At 46.5% G+C, this 14,878-nt stretch overlaps 1 protein-coding gene across 4 annotated transcripts in view; it reads right to left on the bottom strand.

Moving 5' to 3' along the window:
* Positions 1 to 345: 345 nt before the first annotated feature.
* deptor (DEP domain containing MTOR-interacting protein) overlaps positions 346 to 14,878 on the bottom strand; it is a 65,657-nt gene continuing 51,124 nt past the window's right edge. For all 4 annotated transcript variants that reach the window (XM_036935488.1, XM_036935491.1, XM_036935497.1 and 1 more), the window contains 2 exons: positions 14,095 to 14,199; positions 346 to 5,441 (listed from right to left, as the gene is read on the bottom strand). In XM_036935488.1, the coding sequence (XP_036791383.1) occupies positions 5,313 to 5,441; positions 14,095 to 14,199 (234 nt within the window). In that variant the 3' untranslated portion in view covers positions 346 to 5,312. The remainder of the gene's footprint in view (positions 5,442 to 14,094; positions 14,200 to 14,878) is intronic.

The following is a 14,878-nucleotide window of genomic DNA, read 5'->3' as shown; positions in this document are numbered from 1 at the left end:
ATTGTTCCCCTCTAACCAGAGGCCGATTTAGACCTGAGACACCAGTCACTGTCTCCCTCTAACCAGAGACTGATTTAGACCTGAGACACCAGTCACTGTTCCCCTCTAACCAGAGGCCGATTTAGACCTGAGACACCAGGTGGTTGCAATTAATGATTAGGTAGAACAGAAAACCAGCCGGGTTCCGGACCTCGTAGGGTCAGAGTTGAATACACCTGATGTGAGGCCTAGTGGTCCATCTGAGACGGAGTTTGTGACTATTTACTAACCAGTAATTAATACATGATTAGGTAAGTCATTTGACCAAACTAACTTTAACAGGAAGTATGACGCTGTAAATACATGTTGAACCAAACCAGTATGTTTATTAAAACACATATGAACTTTACATTGTGAACTTTACATATGAACTTTATGCCTTTAGCTGCATTGCACAACACAGACGTGATGCCAGATGTGATGCCAGACGTGAACTTATTTATTTTCATTATCCTGACATTCATTCATCCACACAATGTATTTTATAAAATGTATGTACACAAACTGCTATTAGAGCCTTTATATAGTCACTTGGTGAGCCCAGAGTGTAATCTAGATCATTTAATGTACATAGATTATTTTAGGAACATAATGATCTGTAGATGAATGAATCCCTTTAAAATGAGCTGCTGACTGATTGGTAAAAATAAACAGATTTTTTAAATATTTTTTAATCAAAAAGTCATAGATTCATTACCATTAGTAAAACCTTCTATGAAGCAGAGAGTACGTGGCAGGTTGTATCTCTATCCGTACTGCCGTCAGGTCATTGTGCTGTTCAGATCTCCGTAGCGTCCCAAATGGCATTCTATTCCCTATATAGTGATATAACCCCCCCCACCCCCACCACTGGGCCCTGGTCCAAAGTAGTGCACTAACATTTGGAAACTCAGACCTTGTGTATCAAGAAAACACTGATTGTCAAGAATAAAATAAAAGATGTCCAGTCTGTAAAATAATCAGCAGAAGGTTAATATAGTAAGACAGATCAGGAAGAGGATTGCATAGTGAACCCTTTAATTAAGGAGAAGATATTCAAATATTAAAAACGACCACCAACTGAAAAGAAGACGTGCAGCAAAATCACAAAAAGTTAAGGCAAATGTTTCAAGATGTATAACATGGCACATTTAAGAAGTTCCAATAGTGACTGGATTTCCAGCTCTTTCTGGTCATTGTGTCTGTTTAAAACACACAGGTGTTAATACAGGATAAGCATTTTTATAAGCCTGATAAGACATTATAAAAGGCTCATGGTAATAACACGTTATCATGCGTTTTACCCTGGATGCTTTCAGTAAAGTGGAACCAAAAACAGCTGAAGTATTAAAATGACTCATTGTAATGTGAATTTCTCTAAGTTCTTGCTTAACCAAACAACACAAGCCTTTCCTAGTATGGCAGAACCAATAATTCATTACAGGACTAACATGAAACTAGGTGGTGGAGTAGAAATGTGTAAAACCAACATACCACGAAAACCTCATGCATTGCAGTGGGTCACCCAATCACTGATGTCTAATGTTCTTAGTGAGAGCAGCCATTCACCCAATCACTGATGTCTAATGTTCTTAGTGAGAGCAGCCATTCACCCAATCACTGATGTCTAAGGTTCTTAGTGAGAGCAGCCATTCACCCAATCACTGATGTCTAATGTTCTTAGTGAGAGCAGCCATTCACCCAATCACTGATGTCTAATGTTCTTAGTGAGAGCAGCCATTCACCCAATCACTGATGTCTAATGTTCTTAGTGAGAGCAGCCATTCACCCAATCACTGATGTCTAATGTTCATAGTGAGAACAGCCATTCACCCAATCACTGATGCCTAATGTTCATAGTGAGAGCAACCATTCACCCAATCACTGATGTCTAATGTTCATAGTGAGAGCTTAACCATTGATATATCAGTCCTGAAAAAAGAACCCTGGATCGTTAGCAAGCACTACATTCAAGAAACTATGTAAGTGTATGATGCATTTAGTTGCTTTACACACGTAAGCACATTATAAAAAGAGACAGAATCCTAGCTTGTCAAAAAGTGACTGTTTTAAAAAAAAAAATCTAAAATCAAACCTGATGATTTGAGGCTTGACATTATGGTAAACAACAACACTGCATATCGAAGAAAGATGAACATAGAGCTTGTACTGCTATTATTTTATTATTAAATCTTACAATGAACCTAGGCTACTTTATCTGACCAGGAATTGATGTCATAAGACCACAGTTGACCCTGGTACACTGAGCTACAGATGACTCTGTTATTAAATACTGCCATAGATTGTTTCTCTCGTGCCACCAATAGTTCTTCTACTTTAAATTCACAGCTAGCTACCGAAATAAAACCCCTTTCTCCTTCTTAAATACAAGTAGAACCGGGTCTGATGGCGAATAGAAAGGGTTGATCATCATGTGTTTATGTTTCAGGATGGTACAGTATCGTGACGTCTTAACACACTATCCATTTTCTGACATTTTAACTAGAAAACAAACTGATGCAGTTATTTTCATTTTTAAAGTGCCTTAGTCAGCCTACATCCATACACAGATCTACATTAAATATATATATATATATATATTAACATATCCATATATTATAGAATTGACGGTAGTGTGGAACATGCCACTTCTGAAAGACTAGGGACTATAGTGGATATAAGACATCCACATTCGGCTATTGGTAACAGGTGGGTGTCATCATAGGCCTCAATGCCGGAGCTAAAGAAACAGACTCATCACGGTCATTACACATTATAAATCTTAGAAAACTATGCAAACCACCCCATTTATATCACCATGAGCAGATTCCCTGGACCAAAAAGCTCTTTCAACGGGAGATTCTCCCTTCAGCTTGCTTTCTAGTCCAAGACGAAGCAAAATGCATGTCTGGGAAAGGGGCCTGATGGGTAATAGTTCGTTGTGTCATGACAGAGTGAAGGTAGTTGTTACAGGCGCAACCTTTAGGTCTACATATCCTTCAGGTCTACATATCCTTTAGGTCTACATATCCTTTAGGTCTACATATCCTTTAGGTCTACATATCCTTTAGGTCTACATATCCTTTAGGTCTACATATCCTTTAGGTCTACATATCCTTTAGGTCTACATATCCTTCAGGTCTACATATCCTTCAGGTCTACATATCCTTTAGGTCTACATATCCTTTAGGTCTACATATCCTTTAGGTCTACATATCCTTTAGGTCTACATATCCTTTAGGTCTACATATCGAGTCCTATCCTTTATGTGGTAATTATAATCATGATATTCAGGCCTACAGACAGTAGAACCATCCAGTCAAGTGTTACCTCATTAACTAGCCAGTAGCTACCTACTTTGTCTTCAAAAGGACGGTTTCCTGAACAAAGAATAATCTTGGACTTTCAAATGGAGAATATCTATTGATTTAGATTTTTTAGTCCAGGATTTGTTGTCCGGGAAACTCGCCCTAAGTGAAAAGACAAATCATCAACAACAATTAGTCCTGCATAAACATGAACAATATTACAACCCTGTTTGCTTGGTTAAACTAAGGCCAACTTCACACAACTGCCACAATGTATAGTGAGTGATCTCTAGCCAACGGCACAGTGGAACCAGGCTGGTATCTGTGTCACACGTCCAAACAGCTCTGGATTAGTTGGACGTGGTTTGCATCATGTGGCCCAGAGGATTGAACAGTCACTTGTTAATGCCTCACACTCCTGTCCCTAATGATATGCTGTCTGTCTCCTTCAGGCCTGTCCCGAATGATATGCCGCCTGTCTCCTTCAGGCCTGTCCTGAATGACATGCCGTCTCTCTCCCCTTCAGGCCTGTCCCGAATGATATGCTGCCTGTCTCCTTCAGGCCTGTCCCGAATGATATGCTGCCTGCCTCCTTCAGGCCTGTCCCTAATGATATGCTGCCTGTCTCCTTCAGGCCTGTCCCGAAATGATATGCTGCCTGTCTCCTTCAGGCCTGTCCCGAAATGATATGCTGCCCGTCTCCTTCAGGCCTGTCCCGAAATGATATGCTGCCTGTCTCCTTCAGGCCTGTCCCGAAATTATATGCTGCCTGTCTCCTTCAGGCCTGTCCCAAATGATATGCTGCCTGTCTCCTTCAGGCCTGTCCCGAAATGATCTGCTGCCTGTCTCCTTCAGGCCTGTCCCGAATGATATGCTGCCCGTCTCCTTCAGGCCTGTCCCGAATGATATGCTGCCCGTCTCCTTCAGGCCTGTCCCGAATTATATGCCGCCCGTCTCCTTCAGGCCTGTCCCGAATGATATGCCGCCCGTCTCCTTCAGGCCTGTCTTCAACTTCACCACATCTCATCCCGGGATAGAGAAAGACAGACAGATCTAGACAGGTCCAGAACTGTCTCTCCCCAAACAGCTTCACACATGGGTAGGTAGTACCATCAATACATAAAGAAAACACAGACCACAGGAGACAGTGAGAAACCAGAAGGGGACAGCAGGGCACAGTCCCCTAAATCAAGGAGCAGGGGGCTGTTATGTTATCAGGGTCCATCTGATGTCTCAACATCAACTAGACAGATGAGACAGGAGACCAATGACTAGATGTGTGTATCTAACAGAGTAACTAATGTCCATCTCTCTTCTCAAAGCAGTTCTATTGGCGGCCATCAGAGGGAAGCAGCGTCCAATAGGAAAGAGACGTGGGTGGTGGCTGGCAGAGCTTGAGTCTTCCCATAGAATTAGAAGGCCAGAGAGAGTTTCCCATAGAGTTAGAAGCCCAGAGAGAGTTTCCCATAGAGTTAGAAGCCCAGAGAGAGTTTCCCATAGAGTTAGAAGCCCAGAGAGAGTTTCCCATAGAGTTAGAAGCCCAGAGAGAGTTTCCCATAGAGTTAGAAGCCCAGAGAGAGTTTCCCATAGAGTTAGAAGCCCAGAGAGAGTTTCCCATAGAGTTAGAAGCCCAGAGAGAGTTTCCCATAGAGTTAGAAGCCCAGAGAGAGTTTCCCATAGAGTTAGAAGCCCATAGAGAGTTTCCCATAGAGTTAGAAGCCCATAGAGAGTTTCCCATAGAGTTAGAAGCCCAGAGAGAGTTTCCCATAGAGTTAGAAGCCCAGAGAGAGTTTCCCATTGAGTTAGAAGCCTAGAGAGGTTCCCATTGAGTTAGAAGCCCAGAGAGAGTTTCCCATTGAGTTAGAAGCCCAGAGAGAGTTTCCCACAGAGTTCCATAAAGGCACTTCTATCTCTATGGTGTCTTTAGAGTCTGCCTTGGGTCTACTCTGCTCAGCCACACCCCCTGCCACGTGATCGCCTGCCTCTTCAGTAATCTGCTTCCTCCATGACTTCCATGACAACGGTCCTGGGCCCGGTCAGGATGAGGTTACTGACTGTCCTGTAGTCCAGAGACAGCACGTTTAGCCCGTTGACCGAGACCACAAACTGACACACCTAGAGGAGGGAGAAGAACAGAGGAGTTAGCCATGTCTACACATGCATTTCTCTATGGGAGAAACAACAGAAAGGGAGAGGAGAGTTAGCTCTCGATGGGATAAACAGAGAAAGGGAGAGGAGAGTTAGCTCTCGATGGGAGAAACAACAGAAAGGGAGAGGAGAGTTAGCTCTCGATGGGAGAAACAACAGAGAAAGGGAGAGGAGAGTTAGCTCTCAATGGGATAAACCAGCGAAAGGGAGAGGAGAGTTAGCTCTCAATGGGATAAACCAGCGAAAGGGAGAGGAGAGTTAGCTCTCGATGGGATAAACAGAGAAAGGGAGAGGAGAGTTAGCTCTCGATGGGAGAAACACAGAACGGGACAGGAGAGTTAGCTCTCGATGGGAGAAACCAGAGAAAGGGAGAGGAGAGTTAGCTCTCGATGGGAGAAACAACAGAAAGGGAGAGGAGAGTTAGCTCTCGATGGGAGAAACACAGAACGGGAGAGGAGAGTTAGCTCTCGATGGGATAAACACAGAACGGGACAGGAGAGTTAGCTCTCGATTGGAGAAACAGAGAAAGGGAGAGGAGAGTTAGCTCTCGATGGGAGTAACAACAGAAAGGGAGAGTTAGCTCTCGATGGGAGAAACAACAGAAAGGGAGAGGAGAGTTAGCTCTCGATGGGAGAAACAACAGAAAGGGAGAGGAGAGTTAGCTCTCGATGGGAGAAACACAGAACGGGACAGGAGAGTTAGCTCTCGATGGGAGAAACACAGAACGGGACAGGAGAGTTAGCTCTCGATGGGAGAAACACAGAACGGGACAGGAGAGTTAGCTCTCGATGGGAGAAACATTTGATTTGATTGCTGACTCACTATTGCAACAGTGTTGGCAAAAACAAACATGTTTTAGGACTGTTTTGCAACATGGCAATTCATTGTCTCAACTTCACCCTAATTTCATGCAGTGAAGGAATTCTAGAGCATCCCCTCGCTGCAAATTACATCAAAAACACAATCCCTTATTTTTCTTGGCAACGAGTCAACCGTTACCCAGAAGGCCCCAGTCACTCAGGAGTTAATACTCCTAGAAAAGAGCACTTCATTTCTCAGAAAAAGTGTTTGTTAACCATTTCATGGCCAGGCCGTGGCTGAAATGAATGAGATACTGGTTATTTTAGGCTGCAGAGAATTTGTAGAGAAGGAGCCATGTTAAACTGCAGTGTATAAATCATTGTTCTGTGTTACCACTGCTATAGGGTATAAGTCATTGTTCTGTGTTACCACGGCTACAGGGTATAAGTCATTGTTCTGTGTTACCACTGTTACAGGGTATAAGTCATTGTTCTGTGTCACCACGGCGACAAGGTATAAGTCATTGTTCTGTGTTACCACTGCTACAGGGTATAAGTCATTGTTCAATGTTACCACGGCGACAAGGTATAAGTCATTGTTCTGTGTTACCACTGCTACAGGGTATAAGTCATTGTTCTGTGTCACCACGGCGACAAGGTATAAGTCATTGTTCTGTGTTACCACTGCTACAGGGTATAAGTCATTGTTCTATGTCACCACGGCGACAGGGTATAAGGCATTGTTCTGTGTTACCACTGCTACAGGGTATAAGTCATTGTTCTATGTCACCACGGCGACAGGGTATAAGTCATTGTTCTGTGTTACCACGGCGACAGGGTATAAGTCATTGTTCTGTGTTACCACGGCGACAGGGTATAAGTCATTGTTCTGTGTTACCACTGCTACAGGGTATAAGTCATTGTTCTATGTCACCACTAAGACAGGGTATAAGTCATTGTTCTGTGTTACCACGGCTACAAGGTATAAGTCATTGTTCTGTGTTACCACTGCTACAGGTTATAAGTCATTGTTCTGTGTTACCACGGCTACAGGGTATAAGTCATTGTTCTGTTTTACCACTGCTACAGGGTATAAGTCATTGTTCTATGTCACCACGGCGACAGGGTATAAGTCATTGTTCTGTATTACCACGGCTACAAGGTATAAGTCATTGTTCTGTGTTACCACTGCTACAGGGTATAAGTCATTATTCTGTGTTACCACGGCTACAGGGTATAAGTCATTGTTCTGTGTTACCACTGCTACAGGGTATAAGTCATTGTTCTATGTCACCACGGCGACAGGGTATAAGTCATTGTTCTGTCTAACCCCTGCTACAGGGTATAAGTCATTGTTCTGTCTAACCCCTGCTACAGGGTATAAGTCATTGTTCTGTCTAACCCCTGCTACAGGGTATAAGTCATTGTTCTGTCTAACCCCTGCTATAGGGTATAAGTCATTGTTCGGTCTAACCACTGTTACAGGGTATAAGTCATTGTTCTGTCTAACCCCTGCTACAGGGTATAAGTCATTGTTCTGTCTAACCCCTGCTACAGGGTATAAGTCATTGTTCTGTCTAACCCCTGCTACAGGGTATAAGTCATTGTTCTGTCTAACCCCTGCTACAGGGTATAAGTCATTGTTCTGTCTAACCACTGCTACAGGGTATAAGTCATTGTTCTGTGTTACCACGGCGACAAGGTATAAGTCATTGTTCTGTCTAACCACTGCTACAGGGTATCAGTCATTGTTCTGTGTTACCACGGCGACAAGGTATAAGTCATTGTTCTGTGTTACCACTGCTACAGGGTATCAGTCATTGTTCTGTGTTACCACGGCGACAAGGTATAAGTCATTGTTCTGTGTTACCACTGCTACAGGGTATAAGTCATTGTTCTGTCTAACCACTGCTAAAGGGTATAAGTCATTGTTCTGTGTTACCACGGCGACAGGGTATAAGTCATTGTTCTGTCTAACCACTGCTACAGGGTATAAGTCATTGTTCTGTGTTACCACGGCGACAGGGTATAAGTCATTGTTCTGTGTTACCACGGCGACAGGGTATAAGTCATTGTTCTGTCTAACCACTGCTACAGGGTATAAGTCATTGTTCTGTGTTACCACGGCGACAGGGTATAAGTCATTGTTCTGTGTTACCACGGCGACAGGGTATAAGTCATTGTTCTGTCTAACAACTGCGGTTATATTTTTCTTTACCAATCACTCCAGATGATTGGAGATGGATAGTTGTGTTGTGATCTGGGTCTCCTCAGACCTCTACTGTCTCCTGTTGTGTTGTGATCTGGGTCTCAGCAGACCTCTACTGTCTCCTGTTGTGTTGTGGTCTGAGTCTCAGCAGACCTCTACTGTCTCCTGTTGTGGTCTGAGTCTCAGCAGACCTCTACTGTCTCCTGTTGTGTTGTGATCTGAGTCTCAGCAGACCTCTACTATCTCCTGTTGTGTTGTGGTCTGAGTCTCAGCAGACCTCTACTGTCTCCTGTTGTGTTGTGGTCTGAGTCTCAGCAGACCTCTACTGTCTCCTGTTGTGTTGTGGTCTGAGTCTCAGCAGACCTCTACTGTCTCCTGTTGTGTTGTGGTCTGAGTCTCAGCAGACCTCTACTGTCTCCTGTTGTGTTGTGGTCTGAGTCTCAGCAGACCTCTACTGTCTCCTGTTGTGTTGTGGTCTGAGTCTCAGCAGACCTCTACTGTCTCCTGTTGTGTTGTGGTCTGAGTCTCAGCAGACCTCTACTGTCTCCTGTTGTGTTGTGGTCTGAGTCTCAGCAGACCTCTACTGTCTCCTGTTGTGTTGTGGTCTGAGTCTCAGCAGACCTCTACTATCTCCTGTTGTGTTGTGGTCTGAGTCTCAGCAGACCTCTACTGTCTCCTGTTGTGGTCTGAGTCTCAGCAGACCTCTACTGTCTCCTGTTGTGTTGTGGTCTGAGTCTCAGCAGACCTCTACTGTCTCCTGTTGTGTTGTGGTCTGAGTCTCAGCAGACCTCTACTGTCTCCTGTTGTGTTGTGGTCTGAGTCTCAGCAGACCTCTACTATCTCCTGTTGTGTTGTGGTCTGAGTCTCAGCAGACCTCTACTGTCTCCTGTTGTGTTGTGGTCTGAGTCTCAGCAGACCTCTACTGTCTCCTGTTGTGTTGTGATCTGAGTCTCAGCAGACCTCTACTATCTCCTGTTGTGTTGTGGTCTGAGTCTCAGCAGACCTCTACTGTCTCCTGTTGTGTTGTGGTCTGAGTCTCAGCAGACCTCTACTGTCTCCTGTTGTGTTGTGGTCTGAGTCTCAGCAGACCTCTACTGTCTCCTGTTGTGTTGTGGTCTGAGTCTCAGCAGACCTCTACTGTCTCCTGTTGTGTTGTGGTCTGAGTCTCAGCAGACCTCTACGGTCTCCTGTTGTGTTGTGGTCTGAGTCTCAGCAGACCTCTACTGTCTCCTGTTGTGTTGTGGTCTGAGTCTCAGCAGACCTCTACTGTCTCCTGTTGTGTTGTGGTCTGAGTCTCAGCAGACCTCTACTGTCTCCTGTTGTGTTGTGGTCTGAGTCTCAGCAGACCTCTACTATCTCCTGTTGTGTTGTGGTCTGAGTCTCAGCAGACCTCTACTGTCTCCTGTTGTGGTCTGAGTCTCAGCAGACCTCTACTGTCTCCTGTTGTGTTGTGGTCTGAGTCTCAGCAGACCTCTACTGTCTCCTGTTGTGTTGTGGTCTGAGTCTCAGCAGACCTCTACTGTCTCCTGTTGTGTTGTGGTCTGAGTCTCAGCAGACCTCTACTGTCTCCTGTTGTGTTGTGGTCTGAGTCTCAGCAGACCTCTACTGTCTCCTGTTGTGTTGTGGTCTGAGTCTCAGCAGACCTCTACTGTCTCCTGTTGTGGTCTGAGTCTCAGCAGACCTCTACTGTCTCCTGTTGTGTTGTGATCTGAGTCTCAGCAGACCTCTACTATCTCCTGTTGTGTTGTGGTCTGAGTCTCAGCAGACCTCTACTGTCTCCTGTTGTGTTGTGGTCTGAGTCTCAGCAGACCTCTACTGTCTCCTGTTGTGTTGTGGTCTGAGTCTCAGCAGACCTCTACTGTCTCCTGTTGTGTTGTGGTCTGAGTCTCAGCAGACCTCTACTGTCTCCTGTTGTGTTGTGGTCTGAGTCTCAGCAGACCTCTACTGTCTCCTGTTGTGTTGTGGTCTGAGTCTCAGCAGACCTCTACTGTCTCCTGTTGTGTTGTGGTCTGAGTCTCAGCAGACCTCTACTGTCTCCTGTTGTGTTGTGATCTGAGTCTCAGCAGACCTCTACTATCTCCTGTTGTGTTGTGGTCTGAGTCTCAGCAGACCTCTACTGTCTCCTGTTGTGTTGTGGTCTGAGTCTCAGCAGACCTCTACTGTCTCCTGTTGTGTTGTGGTCTGAGTCTCAGCAGACCTCTACTGTCTCCTGTTGTGTTGTGGTCTGAGTCTCAGCAGACCTCTACTGTCTCCTGTTGTGTTGTGGTCTGAGTCTCAGCAGACCTCTACGGTCTCCTGTTGTGTTGTGGTCTGAGTCTCAGCAGACCGCTACTGTCTCCTGTTGTGTTGTGGTCTGAGTCTCAGCAGACCTCTACTGTCTCCTGTTGTGTTGTGGTCTGAGTCTCAGCAGACCTCTACTGTCTCCTGTTGTGTTGTGGTCTGAGTCTCAGCAGACCTCTACTATCTCCTGTTGTGTTGTGGTCTGAGTCTCAGCAGACCTCTACTGTCTCCTGTTGTGGTCTGAGTCTCAGCAGACCTCTACTGTCTCCTGTTGTGTTGTGGTCTGAGTCTCAGCAGACCTCTACTGTCTCCTGTTGTGTTGTGGTCTGAGTCTCAGCAGACCTCTACTGTCTCCTGTTGTGTTGTGGTCTGAGTCTCAGCAGACCTCTACTGTCTCCTGTTGTGTTGTGGTCTGAGTCTCAGCAGACCTCTACTATCTCCTGTTGTGTTGTGGTCTGAGTCTCAGCAGACCTCTACTGTCTCCTGTTGTGGTCTGAGTCTCAGCAGACCTCTACTGTCTCCTGTTGTGTTGTGATCTGAGTCTCAGCAGACCTCTACTATCTCCTGTTGTGTTGTGGTCTGAGTCTCAGCAGACCTCTACTGTCTCCTGTTGTGTTGTGGTCTGAGTCTCAGCAGACCTCTACTGTCTCCTGTTGTGTTGTGGTCTGAGTCTCAGCAGACCTCTACTGTCTCCTGTTGTGTTGTGGTCTGAGTCTCAGCAGACCTCTACTGTCTCCTGTTGTGTTGTGGTCTGAGTCTCAGCAGACCTCTACTGTCTCCTGTTGTGTTGTGGTCTGAGTCTCAGCAGACCTCTACTGTCTCCTGTTGTGTTGTGGTCTGAGTCTCAGCAGACCTCTACTGTCTCCTGTTGTGTTGTGGTCTGAGTCTCAGCAGACCTCTACTGTCTCCTGTTGTGTTGTGGTCTGAGTCTCAGCAGACCTCTACTGTCTCCTGTTGTGTTGTGGTCTGAGTCTCAGCAGACCTCTACTGTCTCCTGTTGTGTTGTGGTCTGAGTCTCAGCAGACCTCTACGGTCTCCTGTTGTGTTGTGGTCTGAGTCTCAGCAGACCTCTACTGTCTCCTGTTGTGTTGTGGTCTGAGTCTCAGCAGACCTCTACTGTCTCCTGTTGTGTTGTGGTCTGAGTCTCAGCAGACCTCTACTGTCTCCTGTTGTGTTGTGGTCTGAGTCTCAGCAGACCTCTACTGTCTCCTGTTGTGTTGTGGTCTGAGTCTCAGCAGACCTCTACTGTCTCCTGTTGTGGTCTGAGTCTCAGCAGACCTCTACTGTCTCCTGTTGTGTTGTGGTCTGAGTCTCAGCAGACCTCTACTGTCTCCTGTTGTGTTGTGGTCTGAGTCTCAGCAGACCTCTACTGTCTCCTGTTGTGTTGTGGTCTGAGTCTCAGCAGACCTCTACGGTCTCCTGTTGTGTTGTGGTCTGAGTCTCAGCAGACCTCTACTGTCTCCTGTTGTGTTGTGGTCTGAGTCTCAGCAGACCTCTACTGTCTCCTGTTGTGTTGTGGTCTGAGTCTCAGCAGACCTCTACTGTCTCCTGTTGTGTTGTGGTCTGAGTCTCAGCAGACCTCTACTATCTCCTGTTGTGTTGTGGTCTGAGTCTCAGCAGACCTCTACCGTCTCCTGTTGTGTTGTCTGAGTCTCCTCAGACCTCTACCGTCTCCTGTTGTGTTGTCTGAGTCTCCTCAGACCTCTACCGTCTCCTGTTGTGTTGTCTGAGTCTCAGCAGACCTCTACCGTCTCCTGTTGTGTTGTCTGAGTCTCCTCAGACCTCTACTGTCTCCTGTTGTGTTGTGATTATATGTATTACATGGCTGTGGTTGCCATGACGGAGATGTTCTGCCTCATTCATATTATAAAATGACCTCAACTCTGGCAACGTTCGACCAACATTATAAAACTGCCGCTCTAGCAACGTTAGATGTAACATTTGGAAGCAGTGAGTCAACTCTCTCTGTCATTATCTCCTTCCAAAGGTCCCCATAGAATGAGAGTTTATGGGCCACTTCAAGAGCTGTGACTCGCTTTTAGTGCCTCTGTTAAGAGGCAGCAGCATGTGATCAATGTGAGAGTCAGAGCCGGTTTTACCACAGAGGAAAGGCAGGCAGTAAACACAAGGCTTCAGTCAGAGCCTGTTTTACCACAGAGTAAAGGCAGGCAGTAAACACAAGGCTTCAGTCAGAGCCTGTTTTACCACAGAGGAAAGGCAGGCAGTAAACACAAGGCTTCAGACTGTCTGACCAACATGGCTTATATAAGAAGCATCAACAACCATGCAGAGAGAACAGCATTTAGTGTTGCGTAACTGACTGCCTGTGTCCAGAATATCACCATATTCCCTATGTCGTGCACTACGTTTGAACAGGGCCCATAGGTCTATGGTCTAAAGTAGTGCACTACATAGGGTGCCATTTGGGACACAAACCCCTGGCTGCACAGATCCGTTATTACTGCATCAGCTTGATTTCTATGGGATGGAGCCAGCTCTGCTCTCGACTTGCAAGAGACGAGGAGAGGAGAACGAGAGGGGAAGAGAGGAGATGAGAAAGGGAGGGGAATGGGGAGAGAGGAGAGGAGAAAGGGAGGGGAAGAGGGAGAGAGGAGAGGAGAAAGGGAGGGGAAGAGGGAGAGAGGAGAGGAGAAAGGGAGGGGAAGAGGGAGAGAGGAGAGGAGAAAGGGAGGGGAAGAGGGAGAGAGGAGAGGAGAAAGGGAGGGGAAGAGGGAGAGAGGAGAAAGGGAGGGGGAGAGGTAGAAACATAGCACATGTTTTTATGGTGATAAAATGTGACAGAAGTGACACTATCTTCAATATTGATAACAAGTTTTTTTTTTAATTAAAGTTAATTTAGCTACGGCTCCTTCGTCTTAGTTCACTTCTCTCCTCCCCCTTCCTTCTGCTCTCCTCCCCCTTTCTCCCTCTTCCCCTCCCTCACTCCTTCCCCTGGTCTCTCTCCTCTCCATGCCCCTCCCTTTCACATCTCTCCTCTCTTGCTCCCTCTCCCCTCCCTCACTCCTTCCCCTGGTCTCTCTCCTCTCCATGCCACTCCCTTTCACATCTCTCCTCTCCTGCTCCCTCTCCCCTCCCTCACTCCTTCCCCTGGTCTCTCTCCTCTCCATGCCCCTCTCTTTCACATCTCTCCTCTCCTGCTCCCTCTGTCTCTCCTCCCTCACTAATTCCCTTCTCCCTTCCTTCCTCCCCCCTGCCCATTGTTTAGGTCAGTGCTCTCTACTCCCAGCTGGCAGTGGAGTGTGTGTGTGTGTGTGTGTGTGTGTGTGTGTGTGTGTGATGGTATGTGTGTGTGTGTGTGTGTGTTACATACCTTCATCCCAGCTGCTGCTGCGGGACCACTGGGGTCGACAGCCTGGATGTGGCAGGGCTTACTGCCTCGCACCACGAAGCCCCAGCCCACCGCATCCCCCACGATCTGAGGAGGCAAGTCAAAATGTATTTAAAAAAGAGCATTAAAGCAGAGAGCTAGAAACAACAGGGTTGGTGTGACTAAAAAGGTTGGCACCGCGCTACAGGGGGCCTGGCACCGCGCTACAGGGGGCCTGACACCGCGCTACAGGGGGCCTGACACCGCGCTACAGGGGGCCTGACACCGCGCTACAGGGGGCCTGACACCGCGCTACAGGGGGCCTGACACCGCGCTACAGGGGGCCTGACACCGCGCTAATGTTTCATCATTCTCTAAAATGTATCTGTCAGGAACTGTAATGTTTGTTATGCAGAAGTAACATGAAGTGTTGTTTTTAACTGTGTGTGTGTGTGTGTATATATTACTATCCTCCTGGATACAGGAATTTCCCAAAAGTAGGGGACATTTCCTACACCCCCACGAGGACAGAGGCTATTTTAGAGTTAGGGGGTAGGGGTGTGTGTGTGGTGTGCTTGCGCGTGCTGTAACAGCCCTTATCAGATCTCTCTCATGAGGCTTCTAAGAACCTACTCAGACAAGCATTCCATTTCAGAACACAAGAGGGTCATCTCAGGCAGAGCCAATCCGGTCAGTCTGTTAGGAGTGATGATGTGTCCCACCCAGTCTAATATGAACTGGTATCAGTAGTGTATTCAGCCCGATTCCCTGGTGAATATCAGACCCG

This window comes from Oncorhynchus mykiss, chromosome 2 (genome assembly GCF_013265735.2).
Source record: "Oncorhynchus mykiss isolate Arlee chromosome 2, USDA_OmykA_1.1, whole genome shotgun sequence".
In the NCBI taxonomy this organism is placed as follows: domain Eukaryota; kingdom Metazoa; phylum Chordata; class Actinopteri; order Salmoniformes; family Salmonidae; genus Oncorhynchus; species Oncorhynchus mykiss.
This window is presented reverse-complemented; position numbering and strand designations above follow the sequence as displayed.